The sequence below is a fragment of the Musa acuminata genome, chromosome BXJ1-4 (assembly GCF_036884655.1).
Source record: "Musa acuminata AAA Group cultivar baxijiao chromosome BXJ1-4, Cavendish_Baxijiao_AAA, whole genome shotgun sequence".
In the NCBI taxonomy this organism is placed as follows: Eukaryota; Viridiplantae; Streptophyta; class Magnoliopsida; order Zingiberales; family Musaceae; genus Musa; species Musa acuminata.
This window is the reverse complement of record NC_088330.1, coordinates 31,741,869-31,759,070: the sequence shown is the minus strand read 5'-3', so window position 1 is coordinate 31,759,070 and position 17,202 is coordinate 31,741,869. Positions and strand designations below refer to the sequence as shown.

General features: G+C 50.3%; 6 protein-coding genes across 7 annotated transcripts; 4 read left to right on the top strand and 2 right to left on the bottom strand.

Annotated features, from left to right (window-relative positions):
- The first annotated feature begins 3,615 nt into the window (after positions 1-3,615).
- Positions 3,616-4,531, top strand: LOC135672517 (ethylene-responsive transcription factor ERF107-like). Its single transcript, XM_065181000.1, has one exon. It carries the CDS (start codon positions 3,664-3,666, stop codon positions 4,393-4,395), a length of 732 nt encoding a protein of 243 aa, XP_065037072.1. The 5' UTR covers positions 3,616-3,663; the 3' UTR covers positions 4,396-4,531.
- Positions 4,532-5,277: 746 nt separating this feature from the next.
- Positions 5,278-5,846, top strand: LOC135653034 (oleosin 16 kDa-like). The gene has a single exon (XM_065174446.1). It carries the CDS (start codon positions 5,309-5,311, stop codon positions 5,696-5,698), a length of 390 nt encoding a protein of 129 aa, XP_065030518.1. The 5' UTR covers positions 5,278-5,308; the 3' UTR covers positions 5,699-5,846.
- Positions 5,847-6,529: 683 nt separating this feature from the next.
- On the top strand, positions 6,530-7,727 carry LOC135653008 (glycine-rich cell wall structural protein 2-like). Its single transcript, XM_065174418.1, has one exon. The coding sequence runs from the start codon at positions 6,722-6,724 to the stop codon at positions 7,622-7,624; it is 903 nt and encodes a 300-aa protein (XP_065030490.1). The 5' UTR covers positions 6,530-6,721; the 3' UTR covers positions 7,625-7,727.
- Positions 7,728-8,093: 366 nt separating this feature from the next.
- LOC135581933 (cyclin-P4-1-like) lies at positions 8,094-9,212 on the bottom strand. 2 transcript variants are annotated; one of them, XM_065174431.1, is made up of 3 exons: positions 9,090-9,212; positions 8,608-8,974; positions 8,094-8,501 (listed from the first exon to the last, which is right to left on the bottom strand). In XM_065174431.1, exons 2-3 carry the CDS (start codon positions 8,952-8,954, stop codon positions 8,231-8,233), a joined length of 618 nt encoding a protein of 205 aa, XP_065030503.1. In that variant the 5' UTR covers positions 8,955-8,974; positions 9,090-9,212; the 3' UTR covers positions 8,094-8,230. The 2 variants fall into 2 exon arrangements, with proteins under 2 accessions (XP_065030503.1, XP_009389583.2); XM_009391308.3 differs by having other exon boundaries at positions 8,608-9,125.
- Positions 9,213-10,887: 1,675 nt separating this feature from the next.
- LOC135672516 (uncharacterized) lies at positions 10,888-12,223 on the bottom strand. Its single transcript, XM_065180999.1, has 2 exons — positions 11,715-12,223; positions 10,888-11,643 (listed from the first exon to the last, which is right to left on the bottom strand). Exons 1-2 carry the CDS (start codon positions 12,159-12,161, stop codon positions 11,029-11,031), a joined length of 1,062 nt encoding a protein of 353 aa, XP_065037071.1. The 5' UTR covers positions 12,162-12,223; the 3' UTR covers positions 10,888-11,028.
- A 2,938-nt stretch (positions 12,224-15,161) lies between these two features.
- On the top strand, positions 15,162-16,968 carry LOC135653001 (phospholipase A1-Ibeta2, chloroplastic). The gene has a single exon (XM_065174412.1). The coding sequence runs from the start codon at positions 15,249-15,251 to the stop codon at positions 16,842-16,844; it is 1,596 nt and encodes a 531-aa protein (XP_065030484.1). The 5' UTR covers positions 15,162-15,248; the 3' UTR covers positions 16,845-16,968.
- The last annotated feature ends 234 nt before the right edge of the window (positions 16,969-17,202 follow it).

Below are 17,202 nucleotides of genomic sequence, written 5' to 3'. Positions count from 1 at the left end.
ATAAAATAAAATATTTAATTCAAATTCTCCTCACCTAATTAATTTTATCAACAAAGGTAACGACAGTTGATAGGGATAATAATGGCGACATGACGTGCCACGACGTCAGCCTCACCTGGGCGCCACTCTGCCCAAGGAGGAGGGCAATAATGCTGACTCGACGTGCACTGACGTCACCCGCTCTCAGACAACGACCTCATCGTTGTCTGACCCCGCACGCTTAACCGAGGCAGAGGAGGACGACGACCGATGCTCGCCCATGCCCTGCGGCAGTTCGGTTCTCCACGCAACGCCAATGGCGATGTCAGACGCCATCAGAGGTACGATCCTGCCCCTGCTGGCTGGCACATCAGGTAACACTAAACATGCCATATAAATACCCCCGAGTTCTAAACGATGAGAGGACCCCCTTTTCGGACACTTCTTCACTAGCAAACTTCCTCCACATCATTCTAACTTGATCGTCAGAGGGGTCGGGCCAAGCTTCCGACCCGACCTGTGTGCAGGTACAAGAGCGGGGTTGCATTTTTCTGGCGCTGCGGAAAAGCTTCACTCCCGACGTAACGTCCCGACCGGACCACCGTAACTGGCCACCCCGGCTGTCCCGAGGAACGTCACGCCAGATCCCCCGCATTCGGACCCGAACTAAGCCGCGACGGCCCCGAGGCCACGGCATAAAAGTGTTCACACTAACAACAGTGATGTCAGCTGCTGCATCGCATCACTCCACTCGACGGTGGTCATGGCCAAGCCTGATGTGCGCATCCTCGTTGTCCAAGAGTAGCTACCGCTCTAGCTCCTACAGCTGGTCTTGTTTTGCGGAGGATGACCTATTGTCGGACCCCAAACTCGAACGCCAACAAATTAGACTAAGTTAAGGTGGAGGAGCCGGCAAACAGGTTAACAGGAGGAGGAGGCAAGAAGCAGCCTTTGCTTTACGGTTCGAAGGAAGAGCTCGTAACTGTGCTAGTGTTGCTATTGCAACCTCTCCATTTTCGTAGGCGATCACTTCAGAATAGCACAGATTGTAGCATTTGAATGCATCGAGATCAAGGATTGTACACTGCAGTGGCAGAGGAACCCCATCGTCATGTCCCAAGCTCTCTCCATAGGACAAAACATGCGCTAAGAGAGAGACGAAAAAAAAGGTGAGAGAAATGTAAAATCTAGCTTTGTATATGCGAAAGCCTTGACGCTACGAATGAGAAATTTATATAAAATTAATAGATAATGAAATTACTTTTTTATTCTTTTCATTTGTGCCATTTTATACTGATTTTTTTTATCGACGAACATAAGAAAAATCAAGGTTAAATGTTTTACTTTCGTAAATGTAGAGATCTCAATACTACTTTTTAAAGTATAAGGATCGAGATATTAATCATAATTAATTATAGTCGATAATATGTAATTATACTTAAGAATAGGATGATCAAACCTCATAGTGTGCCATGAAGTTTTGTTTGATTAGAGTGAGGCAATCCAAATACTATACAATTTACCAACACTCAAATATTAACATGGATGCCATGTGGAATTATATGAGATTGGGTGAATCTAACGAATAACAATGCACCATAAAAATTATAAGAATTAAATGATTGTTTTGGTCCTATTTATTGTGCTCCTTCTTCATAGTAATCGGAAGTGATGGTAAGTTTCACTGCACAGGTGAGATTGGTAAGTATTATTAGAATAAAGGATAACCTAATTCTTATGGATATATATCCACAAGAATTGAAGAATTCGACAAGCAAGGAAGTAGAGAGGTTAATTAAAGATCAAAATGGCCACAAAACATGGCGTTTATCTGCTGCTTAGAGGTGCATCAGTTCAAAGAATCTTTAAGCACTCTTGACTCGGCTCAAGAACAAACAAGGAGGTGGAGTTTGTCTTGATGCATGCTACCTAACCCAACCAAGTCTTTCTCAGAAGAACTTGTCAGCTGAGTCTATGAAGAAGATGATGCGTAATTGTTCGGTTTCTCAGTTCATCTGCCTTCTAGATGAGAACAAAACCTAGCCGGCAATGGATAGAGAGGTGAGATAGCATTGTATCTCAGAATCGATATCCCTACAAGAGGAAACTGACAAGAGTTTGCCGTCTCTCTCTCTCTCTCTCTCTCTCTCAAGGGTTCACAGTTGTGGCCAGAAACATAGTCTTATCGTGAGGTTTGATTCGAGTTATGAAATGGAAGTCTTTGGTTAGAGTTTTCACTCATAGGTCAATTATGGGGTTAAGGATCGTCTCATCTCTCTAGTTCATGCTGTTTCTTCATCGCATCCCACTCATCCATTGGTTCTTTGAGCTTGTGAAGTGGCGATGCATGCAATTTTGGGATGGAAACCTCAGTTTCTTAGTCAACTACTTCGAACCAACTTTGCATTATACGGGTTTTCTTACGATATATCTCCTCTCATATATCTCCTACAAAATCAACGATATCAAACATAATAATGTTATATTATTCGATCTCGACGTTTGATTCTATGAGCTCTATCAAAATACTAAGATTTCTGTCTTCTGATTTCTAACACCAAGGAAATCAAGAAGGAAACTGAGGGCAGAAGGTGTTTGAATGGAGTGCATGGGAGCCATCAGTTTGTGGGGTGGTAGAAAGAGTACGAATATAGTCTCTTATTTGTTTTTGTTTGGGTCGACCGAGACAATGCCAAAGATGTCGTCTCATACGAGATGAACCCTCTTGTCCGATGCAATGCATTTGAGCACCCCAGCGTTCCACCGAGATGGTCTCCAAGGTCGGACAATAATGGAGTCAAACAAGTTGACCGTTCCCCGCAACCTCATCCATGTCATGTGGGGTCACATAGGGTTTCCCACAGATACATTCTCACATCTCTCACTCTCTCTCTCTCTCTCTCTCTTCCTTTAAGCAAATCTTGCGGCTTATTTATCCAAACATTGTAGTCTCGCCTCGTGATCGAATAAGGAAACAACGAGGAAACTACAACAAGCAAGAAGGGAAGTGAGGTCAATGGTCAAAGTCATATATGCGCAAGACCAGTCAACGGAACCTTTCCTTGGTCCACCAACCCCTCCCCCCTAACTACAATATTGTCCTTTCAAGGTCAACCATAGCCCCCACCATAATAAACTACACTGTGACAAACTCAGTGGAGAGAGGATTGTTCAGAGTTTAGGAGATAATCTTCTTTACATGCATTACTCATGTTGACATCTCTCCTATCATCTGAGGCTCATTTTTAATTCTCGGATGCAATGGGATATATATATATATATATATATATATATATATATATATATATATATATATATTCTCTGGCAATTTGTGATTTTGCATTATTTTTGGAGCAGATAGATTCCAGTAAGAAATGGGATAAAGCAAGGAATTATTAATGTAATTATATATTATTTACCTAATAAAAATCCAAAAAATAAGAGTGTATTTACTTACGAAAGGATAAAAATAGAGTATTGCGTGTGGATTTATATGAGCAATACAACAAGAAATATTAAATAAATTAGCTCCAATTTGGTATATCACGCACGTGCCAAACACAAGAAGGAAGCTTCAAAGAAGCACGAGGGCGTTCTGCCTTCTCCCCACCCTTAAAAGCCGACTTCGATCGCCGTCTCGCCTCCCAACTCGCAGTCACTCTTCGATCCTACACTCCCGCCCAGATGTGCATCCCAGAGACCGACGTTGCCCTCCTCGAGTACGTCCGCCGGTACCTCCTCGACGACCCCGAGCCTGACCCCGACGAGCTCAGCTCTTCTGCGGCCAGCTTACCTCGCGCGCCGACCCGCCACCGGAGCTCCAGATTCGACGATCAGCGGAACTACGGATGGACGCCCTCGTCTGTCGAGCCCTTACCGGCGGAGGAGAGGCATTACCGGGGAGTGAGGCGGCGGCCCTGGGGGAAGTTCGCGGCTGAGATACGCGACCCGGCCAAGAACGGGGCCAGGGTGTGGCTGGGGACGTTCGACACCGCGGTGGACGCAGCTCTCGCCTACGACCGCGCCGCCTACCGGATGCGCGGCTCCCGCGCTCTGCTCAATTTCCCGTTACGGATCGGGTCGGAGGAGACCTCGGAACCGATGTCCCCAGCGGTGGCGGCGCCGTCGAAGCGGTCTGCGCCGGAGCCTGCTTCACCTTCTTCATCACTATCCTCCTCCTCCTCCTCCTCCTCCTCTCGGTCTCCTTCAGAGAAGGCCTCGCCCAAGAGGAGGAAGAAGGAGACGGAGGCGGCCATCACATCGTCTTCTCTCCCGCCCTCGGTCTCCTTCACAGAAGGCTCGGTGTCGGAATCAGTTCAGTCGCAGGCCGGTTCGCAATTCGTGAACCGAACCGGAATTCGCTCGATTGGTCCGGTCGGACAACTGAGCCTTGTCTCCCATGTCTTCGTCAGTTGAAAGAAGAATGGCAGTAAGAAAGATAGTGGAAGAAGCAGTACTGTTACTGTCTCGAATAGGAAAAAATGTATGTAAGAGCGGAGGATTTGTGTTTGTGTACGGAGGATATAATCAATAAGAGTAAATCTAAACGAAAGATGTGCAAATCTTGAACTAATTCGATTGGATTGTTTCATAACATTGGTTGTTCCAAATGAGATCTAAGCTACCTGTTAAGATTGTTCTTTGTCCTAAAACCCAATAAAATGGGGAAACAGAAGATAGACATGCATCGAGTTAGCAACTTGGATGGTGTGGAACAACTTAGCATGAGTATACTACCTTGGTCAAACAAGATAGACATGGTCCCAAGCCATCGAACTGTTAGTTTCTGAAGATTACCACTTCAGGCACACGAGGAAGAAGAGGCGGCGGAAGACTAAGCGTGAGATCTTGTGACCTCATAGCTTCTTTAACTCTCCAACTGCAGGATAGATTCCAGAATCTAGGGCGTGTGCATGGTCTTAGATGCTGCTCGAAGACTTTTTCTAATGTCAAAGCCCAATTCGGCCCAGTTTAGACCGCTTCTAGAGAGCCTGTTGAGCCCGTCATTTGCTAAGATCAATCAACAACACCGAGCTCAACCCGTAGCAGGTCAAGGCGAGACCTCGGCCGCGTACCCACCATCATCTTCGACCTTTGGCTCGCCTCGCTTGTATCGCTCCATGTAAGCCAAGGCTGCCGCCCACGCGTCACCCCCTTGCCCCATGCACACCAGCTCTCATCAGGAATCCCGGGCACGCGTCACGTACGCTCCCCACTATATTAACCCCTGTTCTCGCCCTCATCATCTCACAGAAGCAAACTGAAGGTTATCATCTCCTCTTGATCGCTCGAGATGGCAGAGTATATCAGAGACCGGCCGCCGCAGCAGATGCAGATGCAGCAGCATCAGCAGCCGATGTCGCATACGGTGGTGAAGGCGGTGACCGCCGCGATGGCGGGAGGGTCGATGCTGGTTCTGTCCGGGCTGACGCTGGCGGTGACCGTCATCGGCCTGACGGTGGCGACGCCGCTGCTGGTCATCTTCAGCCCGGTGCTCGTCCCCGCCGCGATCGCCGTCTTCCTGGTTGCCACCGGCTTTCTCACCTCCGGGGGCTTCGGCCTGGCGGCCCTCTCGGTGCTGTCGTGGATGTACAAGTACTTGACGGGGAAGCACCCGCCGGGAGCCGACCAGCTCGACCAGGCCCGGCAACGCCTCGCCTCCAAGGCTCGCGACATTAAGGAGTCGGCGCAGCAGCGCATCGACCAGGCCACCCAGTGATCACAACATGCTCTCCCTCCCATCTGTAATAATGGACGTGAACAACGATGCCAACCCTAAAACCCTTCTACCTGCAGTTCGTGTCTCCCCTTTTTCTCATGTAATGGCTCTATTTCGTCTGTTAAATGCTACCGTTGCTTGTTTCTAAGGTAAATTATCGTGTCTTGGCAACCTCCATTTGTAATAAATTAATGGAACTGCAACCTATCGTGTCTGAAACATAATCCATTGATCATGTTACCAACGTGCGACAAATACGTTGACAACCGGCATCTCATGCATGCACTTGTCTCTTCTCCCCCGGCATGGCGTGTTGTGGCGCAATGGACCATCGATCGATCGAAGAGACTGCTTTGCAGGAGACATCTTTCTTCGGCATGGCTGCCAGTTGTTGAGGCATAGGCGTAACGTGTCGACTGCAAGCAAATGCGAAGAAAGCCGAGGGTGCATGCGAGCGTCGGGGCTGGTCACAAGCGTTCCGCACGCAGTGGAAATCAGCGAGATGCTCGGCTCCTCCTTTCTCGGAGACTGCTCACACCCTCTCTGACATAAATCTACACATATTTCAGTAATATTTGCTGTATCACAAGTTCTTCGTAGGTAAAGAGATGAGTCCTGAATCATGTTGGGCGAAGGTTGCAGATGTCAATTTCGTCGAAGCTTGAGGATTTAAATGCACGCGGTGACAGAGGGAAGTGGCTGTCGACGTCGACGAGTGACGAGAGTCAAACAAGGATTGTCTATTACAACGTGCAAGCTTTTAAGCACCGCCACAGCACCAAGAGACCATCACCTTTGAGGGCAAGTCTGGTCATCCAAGTAAAGTAGCATTAGAAACATCAGGAACGCTGGGAACATCGTCTCCGACCTGATAAGGTGGCGGTGGTGGGAGGTTGACGATTCGAGAGCCCGCCCACAACTTTTCGACGCAATATCTCAAGGATCCGAAGTGTCATATGATTCACACATCCACTTATAAATACCCCACACATTAAAGGAAACAACATTAGCAAGGAGATCTACATGCGAGTCCAGGAGCAGCAGCTTCAAATGACGACCCTCTTTCTTTTCTTGTTGCTTGCCTTGCCATGGTTTGCTCACTCTTTCGCTGACAGGACGGGAGGTGCAACCAGCGAAGACCAACCCGGTGGTGGTGGTGGAGGTGCACATGATGGCAGCAGTGGCTCTGGCCATGGCTCCGGCCCCGGTGGCAGCTGGGACTACGGTTGGGCGTGGGGGTCAAGCCCCAGGGGAGGGTGGGGCTATGGCTCGGGCTATAGCCAAACTCCAACCGGCAACGGGAAGGGCTTCGGATTCGGGTATGGAACTGGATCGGGATCGTCGTCGGGTTATGGATTCGGTGCCGGCAGCAGCGGCAGCGAACCGGAGAGAGGAAATTATGGGTATGGGGGTGGGAACGGAGGATCGGGTGGTGGCTTCGGTGCTGGTGGTGGTGGCGGCGGCTATGGAGGATCGCATGGTGGCTTCGGTGCAGGTGGTGGTGGTGGCGGCTATGGAGGATCGGGTGGTGGCTTCGGTGCAGGTGGTGGTGGTGGCGGCTATGGAGGATCGGGTGGTGGCTTCGGTGAAGGTGGTGGTGGTGGCGGCTATGGAGCATCGGGTGGTGGCTTCGGTGAAGGTGGTGGTGGTGGTGGCGGCTATGGAGGATGGCATGGTGGCTTCGGTGAAGGTGGTGGTGGCTATGGAGGACGGGGTGATGGCTTCGGTACAAGTGGTGGTGGCTATGGAGGACCGCATGGTGGCTTCGGTGCTGGTGGTGGTGGCTATGGAGGACTGGGTGATGGCTTCGGTGCAAGTGGTGGAAGATATGGAGGACCGGGTGGTGGCTTTGATTCAGGTGGTGGTGGTGGATGGAGCTTCCGTGGTGGACGGCCGCCGCAGTACTGGGATTACAACTGCTGTTAAGGAAGTGTAGAAGTATGTATCCCAATCAGATGATCTAATTTAGATTCACATATGCCTCCTCACAGAAAATTATATGAGAACAACTTCATACACCTTACCACCATCGTTTTGATTTGGACTTACTGAGCCACAGAACCATAGACTTTCCAATATATATATATATATATATATATATATATATATATATATATATATATATCATGCCATGTGGGGAAGACATGATGGAGGAGGCTCACATGGCCAGCTTCTAACTTTTGATACAGCTCTTGTGGGAGAAAGCTGATATCTTCTCATACAAAATAGCAATTGTTGTAATAACCATCTCCGCATAGTTTAGTTCTTTCCTCCAAAGAGATGATAGCATATCCATCCCGAATCTCACAACTATTACCCTTGTAGATAGTGGCTGGCACAATCTAACATGGACCTGAAGAACACACCATCCACTTCACATCATGGATGCCAACCATGAATCTAAATTAGCAGCTTAATTACTGAATCGTTCTACATCCGAAAAGAAAATTATGTACAGGCGGTTGGAATACAGGGAGAGAAGAAGTGAAGAGGGATTGGTATCATTTGTTTGACCCACTGATTCGTGCTCAACTATGTGCCAGAAAAGACCAAATGAACTGCTACTTGCTTCTGCTGGCAGCCGCTGCTGGGGTCTTCCTCTGTCGAACAGCTGTGAAGCCTTGGGGGAGATGGAGGTGGTTCCAAGTACATTTCCCTCTGAAGAATGGAGCAGTAAGAGGTGAACATGACCGGAGTTATGTTAAGCTCGAAGCCTATGCCGAATAAGAAATCGACTTCTAAGTAGTTCATCTCCACCAAGTTGATCCCCCCCACCTTTGCAAAGTATGCGTTGTTGTAGTGTCTGCACACACATATATATTGAGAGAGAGAGAGAGAGAGAGAGATAGAGAGTGGATCTACAGCTCCTGCAAGAAAGAAAATGAGACGACACCACTTCCGTTGCTTACATGTCATCCACGAATTTGACGGCGGCGAGGACGCTGGTGATGAGGAAGCGGTGGACGTTGAGCGAGTGGAGGGAGACGGTAGGGTGGCGCCGTAGGAAGCGGTCGAGGTATATGTAAGCGGCGACGTAGCACGAGAGGCTGCAGCCGGCGTACCGGAAGATGCGCTCGAGGTAGCTGCGCACCGAGATGGACGGCTTCGTCAACCCGTGGAAGGCCGAGGCGCGGTGGTGCGGCGCCACAGGGCGGCCGCGGACGGCGTCGTTGCGCTCCGCGAGCCTTTCGAGGATGGTGGAGAGGACGGAGACCACACCCGGGACTGCATGGTTCTCCTCCACTATCCCCGCCATTGGACCGTCTCTCTCAAGAGCTGGTAATTGGAGACAGAGAGGTCCAATCTAATATACATATATCGAGAGAGCGATAGAGAGAGAGAGAGAGAGAGAGAGAGAGAGAATCTTATTTGGATTATGAATCCATCACACCATGGTTGATGCATTGGATTTGCTAGCCTTGTCAACTCACCATGGAAACAGCCTCTGCAGTAAGAATCAAGTGTTATCACCCATGGATTTATGATGGACAGACAGACAACGACTTGGAAGTCATTCACAACAATGTATCTTTTTGCTTGATCTAAAAAGTAAATCTAGCAAATGAAGGCATCTTAAAGTCTTTGATAGGTTCAACTTCACCACTAATGGCCACTGAAATCAGAATCAGCCAACATGAAACACATTGGAGAGAAGGTTCCAAGTAAATGACTACAACAGAGGTGGTTGATCTCCTGGCTTCGTTTCCCTTTCCCCAGTTTTCTCATTAGCCAAGAAAGATAGGAAAAGGTGCTCCCAGTCACATCAAATCAACAGGGAATGGATAGGTTTGGAAATTTAGGGTTGAGCTACAGGACAGCAGTTTACAGCACAATGGTCAATCTGTCATCTGCCTCCACCTCAGCTGGCAATGCACAAGTTGCAGATGCATGCACATTGCATGTTTTATATTGGTGGGATACCCTTCTTCAATGCCATGGGTTTCTTCCTAAACCCTCTATATTGGCACTGTACTTAACCAAGTCTTACAATAATTTCAGACACCCATCAAATTCAATATATGAAGATATCAAGTGCCAATATTTGAGTCACTTCTTCTTTGAAAAGAAGACTAAATTGACATGGTTAACATTGATGACCACTTAGGGTGTTCACATAAACTCTAAAGTAAACATAATTAATTATAGGCTTTGAATTTGATCTGCTTGACAAAAGCCAACAGCAATCAATTCCTGTGGAATAACTGTAGAATTAATAGGGTCACAACATTATGATGTCAAGGCTGGTATGACACAGTAGGCTAGCCTTGTAAGGATGAGTTGGCCCTGTCTTTTGCTGTTATGCCAATTTGTAGAAAGATAAAGTAGTAATAGTAAGATCAATATATATCTTTTTTAAAACATTTTGCATTATCTTAATTATATTTAAATTAGTTGAAAATTTTAATTAAATTAAAATCCTTTAATAAATTAGGGTTTGTTCCTATAAATATACCGGTTTCGGTGAGAGAGAGAGTCAAGACATTTTGGGTGCTCATGACGGATATTTTTTATTAATAATACAAAAAGGTGATATTCATGATATAAAAAATTATAAGAAAAAAAATCCTATTTATCGTAAGATTGTAATAGAAATATTTCTCTCCAAAATCAAATATTCATGACAGCATTGTTATCTTCCAAGCTACTCTTCACAGTGCATTCTGTCAGGCTTCCTCAGGTTGCAGCTCCTACAAGATAGCCAGCCTCTTCCCCCAACAAATCCCACATTGCAGCTCTTCCTTTCAGAGTCTCCATCTCATTCAATATTACTAAATCCTTCTTCTCTTCCTTCGGACAGACATCAGATGATTAGTCGACCCTACCAATAACGAGCAGTTTCTTCATCCTGTGGTGATTAGTCGACCCCTCCTTTTAACCCTCTCAGTTATACATGGATTGAAAGAAACTCATCAGTCCGGCAATGTCTTGCACTTCATACCACAACACCATTAATCTAACATTTTCTTGTATGCTTCATGCTCTGTCCTCCTTGTGGGGGGTGTGGGTTTGGCCAATTCAATGCTGAGTCCAGGCTGCCTGTGGACTGTCGGCCGGAAGGTAATCTTAAGAAACCTGTGGCTTGTGATTCTTGCAATGTGAGGTGTTGTTCCAGCGTTTCCAAATATTAGGTGAGATTGTGTACCAAACACCAAGTGTTTCCCATCTTAAGGCAACTCACACTTGAAGAGGGTTTAAACCAATTATAATTTGCATATTAACATATTATTAAAGATCTCACATTATACTTAATACCACTCAAAGTAACTCATCACTTCTCATAGTTATTCCACAACATATAACCAAAGCAGTTCATTTCATCTTTGACCCCTTCAATTGTCGGGCAGCGTGACACTGACCACCACTTTTGGATCACGCTCCACGTCAGGCGGTATCATCACCACCACAAGTCGCCCGTCTCCAGACGACGCGATCCGGCACGACACGTGTACGGGTTTATTCCCCTGCACGAGAGTCCATTCCTCGACGCCGAGTTGGTCCCACCAAACCACATCCAAGGCCTCGGCCGACGAACCCTCGCTCGGGTTCGCACATGGCTCGACCGTCAACTCGCCCCCGTGGTCGCTGATCAGGAGGCAGAACCCTGGCGCCGCCTCCACGTTGAGCCTCCTCGTCGCCTCCCGGAGGCAAGCCACCGCGAGTTGGCCGTAGGATCGGGTGATGGCTTCCCGATCGGCCTCGAATAGCATGGTGGTGGTGGAGGAGGGAGAGTGGATCGGACTCGACTCGAGTTCGACCGATTTCAGATGGCGCGAGCGATCCGGTCTTTGGAAGTAGCTGAGGTGGAACATGGGCGACTTGCTGAGCCGCAGCTGCGCGTGGGATTGGGCCCACGAGTTCAGGAAGCGCGTCAAGAACAAGGGGTCGGCCAGCAGCAGACTGCAGCTTATCCCAATGGCGTATCCATCTCCCTGGAACTGAGTCACCTGCAAGCACCAGCCACGGTTAGTGTGCCATCATCTCTTCTTTCTCTTTTAGGGATGCCGGAAAGGGAGACCTGGATGTAGAACAGTGCAGAGAAGTTGGGAGACTGCACGTCCACGTCGTCCCAGTACGCCAAGTGCGCCTCCATGCCATTCCTGTCTTTGGAGGCCAAGAACTCGGACATGGTCGTCTCGGCGGTGGCCTGCACCAGCCTGACTCCGGAGTCGTTGAACTTCACCTCCCAGCCGTCGTCCCGGCGGAGCCGGCCGGAGAGCACAGGGTGGCCGGGCAGCGCCGCGCAGAGCGACTCCTTGATCCACGCAGCGATCGCCAGCGGCGACTCCTCCCCGGCCTTGGTGTAGTACCACACCGCCTGGAACCGGCTCTGCAGCACCTCCGGGCCCAGCGGCGCCGCCGTGGAGATCCGCCGGGCCTGCCCCGGTGCCGTCACCTTCCCCGGCGGTGCCGTCTGGATGGCGTCGACGTGGAGCATCCTCGGCGTAGAAGGATCGGTGGCCATCTTAGCTTCTCGGAGCACAAGGCAAACCAAGACGAAGGATGGTGATGAGGTTGGATGGATGGAGCTTCACACCAGCGTTTGCTTTTAAAGGCCATGAAGTAATTGGAATCACGTAGTTGGTTGAAACTGTGGCGGCTAATAATTGCAACAGTGATGATCATATGACATGCTCGATGTGATGTTGGGTCGCACTCGGACGTGAAGTGCATTGATTACATTAGCGAGTCAAGCAATCGAGCATCGATTAGTTGGGCTAACCCAACTAATGAGAGTGGCAATTGGGTTGCCAGATTGCAGCTAATAATATCTACCAATTTGATAGATGCATTTATGGGGTGTATTTTATGAAGTTGATGTAGTCGTACCATGCAAGATGATCTCCTATTCTAATATGACTGCCGTCTTTGCACCCCCAATTTGGGCCCAAACAGGTATACAAATCATGGCATTTGGTATTCCGTCCAACAACCATATACCAAATGGTTTCTCCGATTAATAATCTTACCTTCTCAGGCCACAATTCATGAACTAAAACGTTGACTTAAAAGTAGTTCTCTGCCTCTGTCTTCCTAACAAAATGGTGGGTAAGGGAGGCTATTTGTTTCCTTCCTGATAGCATCACACATTGGAGTTGTTTGCCCAAATGATCCAAGTGGGAAACGAGACTGACCTCATGTTGCTCAAAGGCTCAGGCATTTCATCAAACAAGAAGCGAGACGATAACGATATGTTCGCGAGGGACACGAAGCTCGCCAAGACAACAGGTGAACGAGCAACACCCAAGAGCTATCACCATTACTTGCACACCGACAGCAGCTCAACAGAGTCGTGATCCGGCCTCTTCAGGCTATCCTACTATACCTGCGAATCCATTGGCCGCACAAATGGCTCTTCCTCGACGACGGTGGCTTAAATAATGAGTATCAGTATTTTAAATGCGTGTCACGGAGCAAATGAGATGTGATTCAACCATGTTAAGGGCAATAATGGCGACGGGACGCGGGTTAACGTCAGCTACGCTCGGATGATGCCTCGCACCTCGACTGACTTGATAGCGCCTGACCGAGGCAGACCAGGATGACGACCGGGGCATGCCATGTCCTCCGCAAGCCCGATCCTTCACGCCATGCCAACGTCGGTGTCAGACGTTATCAGGAGTACGATCCTGCCCCCTGCAAGCGGCCACATCAGGCAACGATAAAACTTCCCTATAACAACTCTCACGTTCAGCTAGAAAGAGGGAGGAAAAAGAAAAAACCCCCTAACCACTATCAGCTAACTTCCCTTTAAGTGTGTCCAGGCGAGAAGTTCCCTTCTAGAGGAAATGACCATCCCGTCGCGATCGGACTGCCGCAGACGGTCAACTCAGCAGTCTCAAGGGTCGCTCAGAAAGATCCCCGACCATTCGGACCCGAATCCGGCTACGTCGGCCCCGAGGTCATGGCTCAAGGTTGTTCCCAACAACAAACCACACTCGAGATGTAGACGCGTGCGTGTGATACGTATGTCAAGCGTGCCTGCTTCGTCCCGACCGATCTCTGTCAATCTTCATGCGCCGGGCAGGTAGTCAGACATCCGTCGCTTGTTCGACGAATAGCATAACGGAACGTGGTCGCGTCGAACGCCATTTGCTGGCGGAAGGAACTCGTAACGGAGCTGTAATGAATGCTTCCCTTCCAGAGGAAATGACCATCCCGTCGCGATCGGACCGCCGCAGACGGCCACCTCAGCAGTCTCAAGGGTTGCTCAGAAAGATCCCTGACCATTCGGACCCGAACCCGACCGCGTCGGCCCCGAGGCCGCGGCTCAAGATTGTTCCCAACAACAAACCACACTCGAGATGTAGACGCGTGCGTGTGATACGTATGTCAAGCGTGCCTAATTCGTCCCGGCCGATCTCTGTCAATCTTCATGCGCCGAGGCAGGTAGTCGGACATCCGCCGCCTGTTCGACGAATGGCATAACGGAACGTGGTCGCGTCGAACGCCATTTGCTGGCGGAAGGAACTCGTAACGGAGCAGTAATGAATGCGTCTAGTGTGGTGATATGGCGATGACCAGAGGAGCGTTCGAGAGATGAACGACGCCCTCCACCAGAATACAGGTGAGAACGGAATAGAGAAGTGATGCGGCGGCGGAGGACTACTGGATCAGGTTGGAACTTTGACATGTTCTGTAACATCTTTGATTGGACTTCCACAAACATCCGCTGGTGGTCTGAGTCCGGCTCGAGGTAGGCAAAAATCTATCTTTTCTCGGTCGCCCGCAAACTTTGTTCATCATCCGCAAAGTTTCAAGGTCGCAGAATAAAAGCTTTTGATCGAGCTCGCTATCGTGGGGAGGTCCGATGCCGCGGTCGACGGAAGGAGCCGACCATCGCGGTCACTCCCTTGTTCGGTCAACGCAAACACGGGTGTGGATTGGCAGTAGATGACGTGGCTGCTTTTCATACGATTGTCGTGGCGAATACGGAATTCCTCGGGTCGTTTTGCATACGTTGACCGACTGGGTCATATTTGATCGCCTCCTCGTGCCAATTAACTTCCATGGTAACCTAACCATGTCTCCCAACGACGATACGAGTACAGATCCTGGGGGGCACAAACACTACGCCTGAATCCAAGCCGTCCATGTAGAGAGCTAATGACCAGTGACTTGAATCGTTCGTACATGATTCAGTAATACAATGAAGAAAACGGTAGTTGAACGTAACACCGGCCGCAATCCGAACCCAAATCAATCAACTTACACAACATAGGTTTGAATCGAAACAACCGTCCGTGTAGATTCGTCGGTTGAGTTGGAGTCGGTAGATTTTTTCTTCGGCGTGCAAGATTGATACAAAGATAACCGTCGCTTTAACTCGTTCCACGCACGTACACGAGGCAAAATGTTGACTTCCTATTTATTTTGATCAACGCGGTGCCATGACTGTTGACATTTATCACGAACTCTCTCTATATATATATATGCCGCCCCACGTTTAGGTGTTCTTGCGTTGCACCATCGACCAAGTGGCTGCGCATTGTTCCGACATCAACTACGACGCACAGGCAACTCAAATCCTGCTTTCGTTCTTCTGATACATATGACCGTAGGAACTGCCGCCGCCGGGGCACCACCCCGCCACGTCTCTCCCTCCCGCGCCTCCTTGCCTTCTCGCCATGGCTCCTGCCTCAACCCTCAGTCCTCCCGCCCTGCGTCCGTCAAAAGCAGCGGCGCCACCACCGCGGTCACCACCTCCGCTACCAAGATCCATCTCGCCAACCTCGATCGCGTCCTCCTCAAACCCTCGCCGCCGCAACCTACTTTTCAACCCGAGATTGACCTCAAGCAGCATTCCAACAACCAGCGCAGCGGTGCCGGCGAAAAAGGAGGGATGATGATGAACCCGTTCAACCTGGCTTCTCTATTTCCTGATTTGTTCAGGAAGCAGGCGGCCGACGAGATAATGTCCCCTCCGAGCTTGACCCGCCTCCAGCGCCTCCTCTCCGATAGCTCGCGATCCTCCCCTAAGAACTTCATCGCCGCCAATTGGCGCCAGATTCACGGCGAAACGGGTTGGTCGGGCCTCCTCGACCCCCTCGATGAGAACCTCCGCCGTGAGCTCATCCGGTATGGCGACTTCGTCCAGGCCGCCTACCACGCCTTCCACTCCCTTCCCTCGCCCGTCTTCCCCGCTGCATCGCCTTCCTCTCGTCACCGGCACATCCTACTCCCTGACCGTTTCTACCGCCCCACCAAGTCCCTCTTCGCCACTTCCTCTCTCGACCTCCCGGAATGGGCGCAGCCCGCCGCCCCGCAATGGCTCACCCAGCGCTCCAGCTGGATCGGCTACGTCGCCGTCTGCGACAACGATCGCGAGGTCCGCCGCATGGGTCGGCGCGACGTCACAATCGTCCTCCGCGGCACCGCCACCTGCCTCGAGTGGGCCGAGAATCTACGCACGGCCCTCGTCCCCGTGGATTCCGAAGCTGAAGCCGCTGTCGAAGTTGGTCAACGAGGCGTGCCGAAGGTGGCTTGCGGGTTCCGCAGCCTGCACAAAACGGCCGGGGAGCACGTGCCGAGCCTCGCGACGGCGGTGGTGGAGGAAGTGCGCCGCCTCATGGAGGTCTACGAGGGGGAGGAGCTCAGCATCACGGTGACCGGCCACAGCCTGGGGGCGGCCCTGGCACTGTTAGTGGCGGACGAGCTGAGCACGTGCGCCCCGCGGGTGCCGCCCATCTCAGTGGTCTCCTTCGGCGGGCCGCGCGTGGGGAACCGCGCGTTCGCCGAAAGGCTGAAGCGGAGGGGTGTCAACGTGCTGCGGGTGGTCAACGACAAGGACGTCGTCACGATGGTACCGTCGGCGGCGGGGCTGCCGCACCTCAGTGAGGAGTACGAGCACGTGGGTTCGGAGCTGAGGGTGGACAACCGGGACTCGCCCTACCTCAGGCCGGACGCCGGACCCGCTTGCTGCCACGACCTGGAGGCCTACCTCCACCTGGTGGACGGGTTCATGGGAACCGGGTTCGGGTTCCGGTCCGACGCCAAGAGGAGTCTGGTCCGACTTCTGGAGCTGCAACGGCCCAACATCAAGAAGGTCTATCTGAGCGGGGCGCAAGCTTTAAGGCTCAACCCGGTCGACGTCCGTCGCCCGGTCCAGTCCAAGGATCCGGCTTGCCTCGTGAGTCCGTCCGTCTGAGCCGGACGGTCGCACCAAATTTGATTCATTGATTTCTCCTCTTCCTTATGTACATGAAGATTGAGAATTGTATACGATTTGACCTAAGTTTGATTTGTCGAATCAAGTGCATTCCTCTTTAATCGAAAATATTAAAATTAGGAAGGGTTAATTGGATGATTATTATATGATTAACACGGCGTTTATGACTATTATATTACGAATTAGTTCGGTTTAATGCGTGGGCCGTTCCAAGTCTCGGCCCATTTTACGAACCGGAAAAGGCGCAATCAAAATCTCCCGCGAAACTCCTCGCGGGAAATTTTGAAGAGAGGTAGAAAACCCACTAAACCGCGGGGGAGAAGGCTTCCATTCCCGC